The 14,190-nt window shown below is 30.0% G+C and overlaps 2 protein-coding genes across 2 annotated transcripts; one reads left to right on the top strand and one right to left on the bottom strand.

Moving 5' to 3' along the window:
* Positions 1-1,744: 1,744 nt before the first annotated feature.
* Positions 1,745-7,968, top strand: LOC100792203 (MATE family protein). Its single transcript, NM_001355456.1, is given in 12 exon segments — positions 1,745-1,938; positions 2,226-2,347; positions 3,069-3,395; positions 3,694-3,884; positions 5,167-5,302; positions 5,421-5,517; positions 5,606-5,706; positions 6,104-6,267; positions 6,664-6,852; positions 6,954-7,049; positions 7,141-7,262; positions 7,681-7,968. Coding segments are annotated over 12 exon segments (1,674 nt in total). The 5' UTR covers positions 1,745-1,864; the 3' UTR covers positions 7,736-7,968.
* A 1,660-nt stretch (positions 7,969-9,628) lies between these two features.
* Positions 9,629-10,372, bottom strand: LOC102661337 (uncharacterized). The gene has a single exon (XM_006595323.1). It carries the CDS (start codon positions 10,370-10,372, stop codon positions 9,629-9,631), a length of 744 nt encoding a protein of 247 aa, XP_006595386.1.
* Between the last annotated feature and the right edge of the window lie 3,818 nt (positions 10,373-14,190).

The raw sequence follows: 14,190 nt of genomic DNA, 5'->3' as shown, positions 1-14,190 counted from the left end.
AAGTTGAATAATATATAATAATTAATTATGCTTAAAAAATTAAATATTACAAAATATTTGACATAATTTATTGCCTATATGAAAAATTATCACAATGATAACCTTTATTTTGACATACTGAACATTTTTTCGACTTATTTAAAACTGGTTCATTCATTTCATTATGTATGTGACTAGTAATTGACTTACTTGATTGAAATCATTGCATGTTAGGATTAGAAACAAAACCCTATATTAAGGCCAAGACCAGATCCTTATTTCCAAAATCATGTTCAAATACGCGGTTTCTAAAATATTAAAAAAAAACTTGTTGAAATCATATGTACATATACAATTTCAACTTTTAATAATAAAAAAATTAAAAAATTGAAATCATATGTGCATATACGATTTCATTGTAACAATTTTTTGAAAAATAAAATCGTACTTCGAAGCACGATTTTTTCAAGGTGAAATCGTATTTCAAAGTATGATTTATTCATTTTCGTAATTTTTAAAAATATACCCATTATGATAATTTTTAAAAAAAATTACCCCTTTATGGTGCAAGAGCCCTCGTTTCTTGTTGCCCCGTTGGTGTATATATATATATATATATATATATATATATATATATATATATATATATATATATATATATATATATATATATATATATATATGCACGCTAACTAGATTATATGATTTTCTTAAAAATAAAAAATAAAAATAAGTGTATGATATAATGGTTGTATATCAACTAAAAGAGAGACGATATCATAATTTAGAGGGGGAGGGGGGAAATGCCCCTGTATCATATAGGTATGGCTTGGTTGTGTAGAATATATGGAATGAAAAAAAAAATTAACAAAAACATTTGAATTAAAATAGTGTAAAAAAGATGTTTGATCTATATTAAATAGTAAAAAAAATTTGTCCAACCCTTTCTCATCAATTTCGTCTCAAGCAAACCAAGGGATATATAACGTGATCCCGTCCCTATTTGTAGTTTGTACTATATGCTCGATCGGCTCTTACAATTCTGTATATTTCAGTTCTAACTGGGGAGCCATTTGCATATTTCTCGATGCATGCATATATAAAATAATAATATACATTTTCGTTTGTTTCTACTTGATAGTTGTTACGAAGTTTCTATTATGTTGCTATCAAGGATATATAGGGACCTAACTGAGGACGGTGCTTACTGTAGTGAGGATCTGTCACGATCTTCATTCAACTAACCCATCTTTGAATATTTAGATAGCATGCCATGGATCCTTCTCTAGCCTACATATTTTTTTATAGCAATTTAATGTCATCAAGTGTTCTTAATTAGTATACCAATTAAAAATAAAAAATAGAAAACTTTTATTAAAAAAATTATCAATACACCTAGCTGAAATTTCCGTAGCATCTCCAAATGTACTGATTCCATAATTAGTGTGTGATCACTGATTATTAGCAAGAAATTATTTTAAGTTATAAGGGTTTCTTTATACTTAGAAGATGAAATCTATAGTTTAACTGAGGAAGGTTCCAACTATAAAACAAAACAAAGTAATGATGACTGTAACGTTTACCAGGCTTATTTAGTTGGCTCTTCGATATCCCCAATGATTCCTATAAAAACCCATCACTTCTCTAGTGATCTTTCAAAGCCAAAAAAGGTACCACATTATACTTTCTTACACGTTTATTCTAGTTTGCCAACCTTGATTACATGCAGTGTGATCATATATATATATATATAAACAATAATATTGGACATATTTAAACATTGATATTGGACGATCTCAAACTCAAATTATGATTAACTTGGCAGGTTGGTTGTTTCAAGCACTTCAGTGTAGATCTCTCTCGCTTGTATGAGATTCACTATCCAATGGACGAGAATAGAAGTTCCAACGAACCCAACAAGTGGAAGATGCCTCTCTTCGTTTTCTTCAAAGATGCAAGGTATATATTCATTACCCATTTTTCTTGCAGGAGAGATCGAACATTATGCTATCTAGAACAATATGATATTTCAATTAAAAAGATATTTTTTAGTCATATATATATATATATATATATATATATATATATATATATATATATATATATATCTGTGTGTATAGTTGATGGGGAAAATTATTTGACATAGTTATATTATTGCATTTACACGAAGCTCTTCATGTACGTAGTTTTATATATGAACTACTAATACTTGAATGATATGATTCTGCTAATGTAAATAAATGTAGGAATGTTTTCAAGCTGGATGCTCTATCTCGGGAGATATTAGGGATTGCACTCCCCTCAGCACTGGCCGTTTCTGCTGATCCAATTGCTTCTCTCATAGACACAGCATTCATAGGCCGTTTAGGTATGTATAGATATATTTTCTTGTCAACAATCATTTCATAGCAAGTATATATATATATATAAGGTTTTTAATTTCTCTTTTATCTTTCTTCTTACAATATATTATATCATTTATCAATCATATATGTATTCTTCTCTTTTATTTTTATTTCTTTCTAAGTATGCATCTAATAATACATAGGAGTATATATATATATATTCCTGGAGACAATCTATTTGAATCAAACGACATTATTATATACAACAAAACTTTATTTTAAAATATTTAACTTTATTATATAACCAAAAGTCAGAACTCAAGATCTCTTGTTAAATAAGAATAACCTTATGTGAATTGATCTACCCACTCATTACTTCACTAGCCACTTTGATGCACATATAATAAAAATAACTAGCTTGACTTGATTCCCGCACATTCAGCCATCCGATGGCTTTGTGCTATCACAATGAGTGATACACCAATTGCAACTTGCAGGCCGTACAAGTTCTTGTGGTAAACTTAATTAAGCATTTATTAAATAAAAAGATACATAAAAGAATACTAATTATTCACAAAAAAAAAAAAGAAGAAAAAGCAGCATGTAGGAAGACTATTATTAAGTTACTGTTACAAGCTCAAATAACCTCTTTCAAATGTTTCATATTAAATGAATATTGTTTCCAGAATCATTTCGCAATTTTAGCTCTTGAAGCTAACTTTTTCATTTGACACATCTGTTTAGGACCGGTGGAACTTGCAGCTGCTGGAGTTTCCATTTCTTTGTTGAACCAAGCTTCGAGGATTACCATATTCCCTCTGGTCAACATTACCACTTCCTTTGTGGCTGAAGAAGATACCATTCAAAAACTGAACACCAAAGCAGCTGAAAATGGTAATAGTAAGGCCAAGTTCGGCGAAACAATTGTGCCAGAGGATCATATGCTTCAAGACATGGAAAAAGGTACCCCCAAAGTGATGAATACTGACGCTCCAACAGAATTTAGGGAAGAAAAAGATGAATCACAGGAATATAATGCTACCGGCAACAATGACACAAATATTGGAGATGGTACTTATCTCTCTCTCTCTCTCTATATATATATATATATATATATATATATATATATATATATATATATATATATCCCCTTTTTTTACTATGGCTAGACATAACCCAAAAGTACGTAGAGTCCTAGACAAATTAAGCACATGCATTATTGTTATGATCATTTATCAACCTTTTTTTTTAATCATATGTTGTCCACATGCATGTATAGAGAGATTGAATGCAAATATGTATATGAATGTTTGATTATGTTCTTACATTTTTTTAATTCAATGATATGTTTACCTTAATTACTTTTTAGGAGCCAATACAATATGCAAGTTTTCATCGGTTACTAGCAGTAAGAAGAGTAAGGACAAAGTTGGAAAGAAAAAGCGACTTATTGCTTCAGCATCAACAGCACTACTTTTTGGCACAATCCTTGGTCTCATTCAAGCTGCAGTTCTTATATTTGCAACCAAACCTCTGTTAGGTGTTATGGGTGTCAAACGAGTAAGTTTCTTCTTTATTGAGAGTATGGTAACAAGCTTTTAGTAATCTCGTATGATATATAAATATAAGAAAATGTTAAATGGACATCCTCTATGCTAATATACATCTAAAAAGAGAAAGCAATGATAAAGGAAAGTGATATATATATTTGATGTAAAAAAAAGAAAATAATATATGTAATAAATATTTGATGTGATAAAAAAGAGTTAATTAACATATATAAAGGATGTTAATTGAATGTCTAAAATATTTGGATGTCCAAGTATCATTATAAATATATATTAAATAAAAAAAATTAAAATTATTTTTAAAATATTAATTAATGATAAAAATCATTAAAAAAACCAGGCATTTGAAACTTTTAATTTTGATAAATCTTAAATGTTAATTTAATTAATATAATATTATTTTAATAATGATTTGAAAATACTTTGTTATATATATAGTGTTAATCAAAGAATATTGAGGGTACTGATTAAAATAATTAAAAATAAATAAATTTATTTTTATTAGATAACTAATTGGGAGAAAAACTGTTAATGTTATTGAGGAAATTTGAGTTTGGATTATAAGAATTAATTAAAAATTAGTTAAATATATTATATATTTGATTAATTAAAGAAAAAAATATTGAGTTATTAAATTGATGTAAAAATCTAAGTTAAATTATTTATTTAGTTCTTATAGTTTCATGATTCTTATATTTTTAGTCCCTATATTTTGAAAGTGGTCTTTTTATTTTCTATAGATTACATTTTAACTTTTTTTTAGCCCCTGTAGTTTAAAAGTGTTCTTTTTAGTTCTTATAGTTTGTATTTTAATTTTTTTTAGTTCCTATAATTTGAAAACTATAAAAACTAAAAAAGTAAGAATCATAAAATCGTAGGACTAAAAAGATCACTTTCAAAACTACAGGGACTAAAAGAAAATTAAAATATAAATTATAAGAATTAAAAAGATCACTTTCAAACTATAGAGATCAAAAAAGTAAAAATCATGAACCTATAGATACCAAATAAGTAATTTAACAAAAAATCTATAAGATATGTCACAAATTTAAATATGTTGCGGACAAAAATAAACATATTTAAATATGACATGCTTGTGACTTTATGAAAAAGAAAAAAGTATAATGGTCGTCCCGTTTTCAAGAATCAAAACCCAAATCATATCGTAATATAATATAAAGATGAATGTTAAATATGTTTCTTTATTATCAATTACATTATTTTTGCCTAGCTATATATATGTTTTATAGTGGACTTGTTTCTTCTTTGTTTAGGATTCTCCTATGCTAAAACCTGCAGAGAGCTACTTAAGATTGAGATCGTTCGGGGCACCAGCAGTACTTCTCTCCTTGGCCATGCAAGGCATCTTTCGAGGGTTCAAGGATACAACAACTCCTTTATATGTCATCGGTTGGTTCAAATTATCCATTTGTTTATAATGAAGTATATTTTGAGAGATAAAGTGTAAATTAAAGCATGTTTTCCCTTATTAACTTGGTTTATTTGTTTCTTTGGTTTTATTATATAGTTTCGGGATATGCATTGAATGTCATATTGGACCCAATTTTTATTTTCACATTGAAGTTAGGCATCAAAGGTGCAGCCATTGCACATGTTCTCTCCCAGTAAGTCTTACTTTGTTACATATTTGAAGAATAATCGTTAATCATTTTCCGAGTTCTTACTTACAAATCTGCGACCATACCCTTGTAGGTACATGATGGCATTCACTCTCTTATTGATATTAATGAAAAAAGTGCATCTCCTACCTCCAAGAATAAAGGATTTACAGATTTTCCGATTTCTTAAAAATGGTAAGGTGGTTAAATATAGCATGTTGAGGTTGTAAATTGTTTATAAGTATTGTAAGAAAGAAAGAGAAAAAGTTAGTCACAATAAGCTCAAATATGTTGCAGTTAAACATAATTTAACCATATACGTACATATATATAAAGGTTTTAACAAGATGGGTTGACTCTTACTGTTCAATTAGCCCAATATAAAATATGGATTAGATAAATAAAATTTAACTCCAAAATCATATTAGCTGAATGCTTTATTAATTTTAAATGTCTAGACTCCATTTTTTTATTTTCTATTTCACTTATTTTTTTCACATATTATATACATTAGTGAATCATAGTTAATGGTAAACTTTGCAAGATTACTTATGTTCGATTTTGTTTTCAATTATTTGATCAATTATTGCAGGAGGATTGTTGATGCTAAAGGTAATAGCAGTCACATTTTGTGTTACCTTAGCAACATCATTGGCTGCAAGGCTAGGTTCAATTCCCATGGCTGCATTTCAAACATGCCTACAGGTCTGGATGACATCGTCCCTTCTTGCAGATGGTTTGGCTGTTGCTGTTCAGGTACAGAATTTTTTCCCTCAATTTCTTAGAATAATATAACATATTTATTTGTTTAGTTTGAGAAAATTATCATATTTTTTTTCTTGTTTTCAAATTCATGTGTACAGGAAATGTTGGATTTCAATTTCTATTTTCAATAATAACAAAAAAGTTACTTTTATTTTTCTTTTACTTTGGTTCTTATTCTCACCATTTTTGTTACAAATTTTTAAAACAGGAGACAAAAAATTAAAATAATATGACATTTTCTGTAATTATTAAATAAAAAAATATTTTCTTAATTTCTTGTACATCTTTTTTATCTATGAAAAACCGCTGTTAATTTCTCAAACTCTCCGAATTGTGCAATAAATTAAAATCAAGCAAATAATACTAATCACTTTCCCTGCTTCGCAGGCAATTCTAGCTTGTTCTTTTACTGAGAAAGACTATAAGAAAGCAACAGCAGCAGCAACAAGGACACTGCAAATGAGTTTTGTTTTGGGAGTGGGGCTCTCTCTTGCTGTTGCACTTGGATTATACTTTGGAGCTGGAGTGTTTTCAAAAGATGCTCATGTTGTGCACTTAATTAAAATAGGCATCCCGGTAATCCCTATAACAATAAATTCAACAATGGAATTGACCATAAAATTTATGTGTGAATTGTTAATTGATAATTATCTAATTTCAAAAATATAATCCACCAGTTTGTGGCTGCTACTCAACCAATCAATTCATTAGCCTTTGTATTTGATGGAGTGAACTATGGAGCTTCTGATTTTGCATATTCAGCATACTCTCTGGCAAGTTCACATGCCTTTTTTTCGTCCTTTTTATCATATTTAATTATCCAAATTTAATTATCAGTTTAATTTTGACTAATTTCTTTTGCAGGTTCTGGTGTCACTAGTAAGCGTAGCCACAGAATTCATTCTCTACAGGACCAAACATTTCGTTGGGATTTGGATTGCATTAACCATCTATATGACTCTTCGCATGTTGGCTGGTATATGGAGGTAGTAATTAAACTTTGCCTTGTCAGAAGCAATCAACAACTTCTACTTCATCTTCAAACTGGTTTAATTTTCATATATAACAGCTTAATTATAATTCTTGTATTAAACATAAGCATATATGCAAGTAAAAAAAATCAGGAACTTAATCACATTTTCTTGATATACAGAAGAAATATATGACACAAACCTAAAAGGACTTGATACATTGACAGAGTTACCTATTATATAAGATCTAATATTAAGTATATATATATGTACGAGAAAATCTTAAGAACTATTTTAGTATTTAAATAGAAGTATCTTTCGTCAAATTTTACTATTTTTTCATAATATATGATTTTCTTCCACTATTATTGATATAATTTGTAAGTTTTATATTCCAAGGTTAGATCAATATTCTTGATGATTTCACATGCAGGATGGGAACTGGGACAGGACCTTGGCTCTATCTCAGAGGTCGCTCACTGCCTTAGCATAAATAACTAATCATCAGGGAAATTTTGTTGTCAAGTAGTACATCTTTTGTATCACATTGTCACTTTTTCCCAGATCTTTAGAACTTTTTTATTCTTAATTTTCCCATACTTGTAATACATATTGGATTGCTTTATTTTCACGATTATACTTTTGTGATACATCAATATATCTAGGATTGCTTCCTTTACAAATCATATATAGTGAATACTACTCATTTGATTTTGTGGTTACAGAATATTCTCCATCCTATTATTCTTAGTGCATACATTTTATAAATGTTTTTATACACATCAAGAAATTAAAAATTGTTTTTATACGTGACAAATTCAAACACTAAAGTGAGGAAATTAACCATTAGGGTTGGTTTGGTGGTGGGTTGGGATAATATGCATATGAGGTCAAATTAGAGATGAGATTTTATAACTTGATTTAGAGAATAATTTTAGAGACCAAATTAGAGATTAAGTGACAAATCTGTTGATCAATATAGGGATTTTAATGACTAATTAATGATGGAGCAGCTAATTTTTGTGATTGATTTAACGACTGATACTTAGAAACTAATTTAGAGACTAATTTTATAAGGCAAATTTAAGAATTAATTTAGTGACTAGTCTGTCGACCAATTTAGTAATATAGCTGTCGATTTTTAATGATCTAGTTAATTAATAACCAATTCTAACAAAACTTAGAAGAGAAGAGAAAATTGATAATAATGGTTTGGTGGCTCCAAGTAAAATTTGTAAAGTGAGTTTTCGAAGAGTCATCTAAAAGTGACTTGGTGCAATCTTTGTTGGCTTGGAATTGACTTTCGTAAGAGAGAGTCTTTTCGAAATATGACTACAGAACATGAAACTTTATAAAAAATTGTTAATATCGGAAACTGCATTTTTTGAAAATTGGTTCTTCGAGAAAATGATGAAGCCCAAAGCAAAAAATGAATAAGTAGTGTAGATGATATCATAAAGATAAAAAAGATTTTTGAAAATTGAAGATCAAGCACGTCTTCGAGAAAGGAAATTTCAAGGAGCGATTTCAGAAAGCGAGAATAAACAATTTTTAGCAGTTATTTATCTGAAAGTGCCATAAAAAAGGGGTCAGAAGGTAGCTTTTTTCAGCTATCAAATTCAAAACTCCAAGGACAAATGTCAAAATTAATCTTAGAATAGGAGTTAGAAACAAGGTAAACATGTCAGAATTCTATAATCTAATTGTTAGACTATGAAATCTAAAAACAAGAGGACCTATGGTCATTTCATTTGATTAAAAATACTTGCACAACATCTTTGTAACACCAACACATGCATATGCCTCACATCAAAATGTCTACAAGTTTTGTGAGAAAACGGTATGTTTTTGTCCAAACTTTCAAATCCACTTATCTCTTACAGGTGAGAAGGTGGAAGCCTACATAATGGCGTCTCCCGGTGAAAAAGCCCAATGTAGTATCATTACTTAAAGCATGGTTTTAAATAGGATTCCACAATTGTAAAAATCAACCAATTTATATGCAATTATTCGTATTATAAAGATTTGCGGACTCACCACAAATGAAACTGCAATTGTGGTAACATTAATCACATTTGTGTGCCCCTAATTTAAAACCATGGCTCAAAGCAAAAGTAAATAAGATAGCACGTCAATCAAACTGAAAACAGAAAATTATCATCTGAATTAGAAACTTACAAGGTGGAAATTAACGACTTACATTCAACAAATTCACTACTGATATAACAAAAGCAATATAGACAACTAGAAATTATTGGGTAGTCTCTAATTAGAATTTATGAAAGAGAACTCAATTATCACATTCAACTACTTATTAGTTTGTCGAGATTAGTCGAAATGGTGATAATCCTGGATTTATGGATCGGCAACAAAGACGAGGATCAAGAACTGAAGAACTCAGGAACTAGCTGCTGGCAGAGGCCCATGTAGGTAGAATAAAGATTTCGATCCTTGGCTCCAGTTCGATGACGGTTGGTGTGCTTGAGGAAATATTTGAGATGATTGAGAGTGCAGCAACCGAGCATTTGACCTAGCAGCAAGAACAACCAATTAATGGCCTTTTTCTTAGTCCCTGCAAGGGAGGGTTGGACGCTGTTTTCTTGTCCGCAGTGATAGCATCTTGGAAGCACAGGTTTCAGCCAAACGCTGGGTGCCCTATCATGCATGCTCTCCTTTTCCTTCTGAATGAAGCTCCACAATTCGGAAAACTTGCTCTCCAGATCAAGAACCATCAAGTACTTTCTCTTGCACATCCTGCACTCCATGTCCCCCCTGATTTTCAGAATCTTGTTCTCCAAGAGGTACTTTCGGGTCTGGACCGTGGCGCGCCGGTTCGTGGCCCAGGGGAAGGGTGGAACGATGGTTTCGCTCCTTCCATCGCGGCGGCGAGAACGCGACAAAGAAGAGGGTACAGGAGCATTTGCTTGCACGCGATCAACAGCAGCATTCATGTTGTTGTGGTTAGAAGCAGTGTAGGGTGCCAACCTAGGGTTAATGAATGGATTTTGCGGTTGCGGTTGCGGTTGCATGATTAGGGTAGGAAAGTTTGATGCTCTCGTTGGTTGATTCCAAGAGAGAGAGAGAGTAAACAAATCATCATCATCGTTGGGGTTGGGGCTCTGCATTTCTTGGCTTTGGGTTTGGAAAGAATGAGTGTGCAGAAAAGGAAAATAGGTCATAAGTGATTGATTCTTGACTTGGGGAATGTATATATAGTTATAAGGACGAAGAAAGATAGCATTGGATTAATTGGTTGTTAATTTTATTTTTATTTTTTGAATTTGAATAAGATCTAGAAGCTAAGTTAAACTAAGATGCGTGGTTGTGACTTATGATCAATTGAAATCTCTTCTGATATTTTTTCTCCGCTAAATCGTAACAGTATATTTGAATTAAACCACTTTGATTAAAATCAGATTATAACAGCAAATTAACTTCCATTCGGTGCATGCATGTAACCCTACGATCTTGTTCTCATAGACTCATCAGCAGTCTCGCCTTAACTCCTATTTAATTTTTGGTTCTAAAATAATTTTAGTATAAATACATGCAATGGACAGGACAGAAGGCATACAACACTATGTAGGGCTGTTACATAGTCACTCGTAATATTGTCTGTATGCTACGGGTTCAAATACACATTACACCAAACTATGAAGTATTAGTGTACAATAAGTATATACGGTTGGTATGCTTCACTTTCCTGACATGTACCTAGTGTATTTTTCTTTGTACATTTAATATATATCAATCAAACAATTTAAATATAGCTGAATATCAAAAAACTAATTATATATATATATATATATATATATATATATATATATATATTATCGTCAAAATTTAAATATATTTCCTATCTATGCTTTTAATATCAACAAATTAAAACTGGTTAACGAGTTATAATTGAATATCAAATTTTAAATATATATTTATCTTTAAAATTCAAACATACTTTTAATATGTATATGATATATTCTCTTATACTTTTAATATCAACTGAATTATTTAAATTAACATCTTATCTTTTTTTTTCAATCTCTCAGTTTTTATATCTTTAATATCAACTGAATATAATTTTGAAACCAACACCAATTTTTACCAGGAAAAAAAATATTTTGTCTTCCCTCTTCTATTCATGCTAACAGAGGCTGACTATTGTTCTTTTGGTAACCTCACTTCATTCAAATTATGTTGTTCATCAAATTCCAAAAGAGATGATGCTATTGCACCACTTCTCAAGCGATTCGCCTCATTTGATTATTTCTCTTCGAAACTTAATTGGCTTTGAATGGTTTTCTAAAAGTTCTCAAGTAACTACACATGTAATCTTTTCATCTTACATGGCTTGTCTCCATCACGAATTCATTGATGAATTTAGGCGTCCCGGTTCAAAAACAAACCACAAATTGATGATACACAAAAACCAATTCACAGTTCTCTAATTGAGAGAATTATGTTAGTGTGGAATTTAAACTAACTAAATGTAATTGTAAATTAGAGGGTCCAATTCTTTAGGGCTAACATCTAAATTATTTAAAAAATAATAATATATATCATTAGTAAAATCGGTAACGATGGATGCTTCACACTAATAACATGGAGGCCTGGGGACACCAATGGAGATAATTAAACTGGATTTGGGGCAGCAACATTACTAGTACCAGTTTGGGACGAAAAAGAGGAAATTGATCCAGTTACACAGCCTTCAAGATTATTCCTTTGAGTAGGTATATGATTTTCTTGTGCCATGTGGAAAAATTCGCTACACAAAGCTTAATGGGAAGGTTAGAAGCAAAGTTGGGAGGGGAGGCAAAGGGAGTGGTGAGAGAATCTGTGGTGATAAAGGTGGCGGAGTCAGAGGACACGAGGATCGAAAGAAAAAAAAAGGTTTGATAAAACAATTACCTCCGTGACACCATGTAGAGAAGTTAAATGGTTGATCGATGTTTTTCATTAAATTATTCGAGATTTCATAAGTTTTATAAATAGATAAATAAGTGTATATATAGACAGATATACGAGATCAACGACTAAAGATAGAAATTAGGAGATTTAAATTTAAAAGATACAAACTAAAAGTGATATTCATAAGATAATAACAGAAAGATACAATATAAACCTAGCTACCATGATGACTCGAATACTGTGCATGTGATAAATATTTGAAGGCAGAATTAATTTTACAAGCTATAGTTTTATTCAACTTGAGAAGAGTTACTTGATCCAAAGATATCTGCAGTCTCAACGAAAATTAAAAAAGAAGAAGCTAGAAACACAAGTGATTAATAAGAGTAGTTGTAGCAATTCTCAGAGTTAGTCTTTCAGCCCAACATGCTATTGGCGGCGTAACAGTATCGGAAGTGTTTTTCAGTGAAACATTTTTATCTTTTCGAGGTAGAATAGTTTATCTTAAGGTCTTGGTTGTATGCTGTCCCGGTCTTTACCTTTCCTTCTTCAAGGTTCAGATAGGTATTATTTCTGAAACCGAATATCGTTTTAGATTAATTGTGTGTGACTATATTTCTTGAACCCTCAAATAATCATTTTTTTATAGAAAAGGATTATGCCATTTCATTCATAACATGAAAATAGATACAAGTAGGTATATGCTGGAAAATTTTGATGCTAGCATATGCTCCGGCTAACAAAAGAGTGACATTTCATTTCAATAATCGATTATGCTATGCTGTAACCGATTATTTGCAGTAAAAAAATGTACTTATCAACAAGGAGCAGCACTTTTTTATTTTATCAAATTTCTACACTTATGATCTATACAGGTCCTATATATTTTAATATTTCCCATCATCTTTGGTAATACGTTGTAATAAATTTATATCTTGGACAAAATGTATGATATGCATCCTACTTTGTTTCCTCCCTTTGAGAATTAGAAATGTATCCTATATATACTAATATTGATTATGTGATTTAAGATTTTGCTCCCCATTATCAATATGTAAACTATGAATGTTTACATATTTTATATATTGTTGATCGTGTAAAATCATAAACAACTGAAGTTAATTTATTAATATCCAATCTTCATGGAAGTAAGTGTATTTAAAAATAATTTTAAAAAAATGTCAACCTCATAGGAACATTAGATGTAACTAAATAAAGTGGTATGAAGATATGGATCATATATATAAAAACATGTATTAAAGGTAATTTTGGAACAAGAGACTGTCTGTTGAACTGACCGACACAATATACAAACAGTGCAACCCAATATACACGTGGGTTTTGGGGGAAGAAGAATAAAAGTCCTGTAACCTGTAAGTTTAAAGTTTAAAGTTTTTTTTAACAGTCCTGTAAGTTTAAACTTAGACTTAATAAGAGGCTTCTGATGACATGGAAATAGGTTAAGGTCATATTCCCGCACCTTTTCGTAACCTGAACAAGAAGAAACAATTAGCATAGGCACAAATGTGATGGTGAGTCAAATACACAAATGCAGTTATTCTGCAAGTAGTACACGGAGAGTGATGACATTTGCAAAAATAAATTTAAAAGTAAAATATAAAATATAAAAACTTGCTAAAAGATCCAAACCTTAGAAATTAAGAATACAATTTATATACATAATTAAACTTGTCTTGAACCTTTGAGAGTAATCAACTCAATATTTTAATTTTACAATAATCATCGATCTAATTTAATTATGTAATCTTCATTTTAATATTTTGAGTCATCAAATCAAAACTTTAATATATGATTCAGTGTAATTAAATATTAATGGAGAATTATTAATTTTAAAATTTAATTTTTTATAAATATTTTTTATAAAAGATATTTATGATTGAATGTCTTTTGATTACTATTTTTATTAAATAGACATTGAGAAAACTAGCTAATAAAATAGGAGATAATATAGCTACTCCAAAATAGTTCACTTCTCCATTTTTCTATCTATTTAATAAAATTTACACTATTTCAA

Source organism: Glycine max, chromosome 13 (assembly GCF_000004515.6).
Source record: "Glycine max cultivar Williams 82 chromosome 13, Glycine_max_v4.0, whole genome shotgun sequence".
NCBI classification, from domain to species: domain Eukaryota; kingdom Viridiplantae; phylum Streptophyta; class Magnoliopsida; order Fabales; family Fabaceae; genus Glycine; species Glycine max.
The sequence above is the reverse complement of the archived record's forward strand: the minus strand, read 5'-3'. Positions and strand labels throughout refer to the sequence as shown.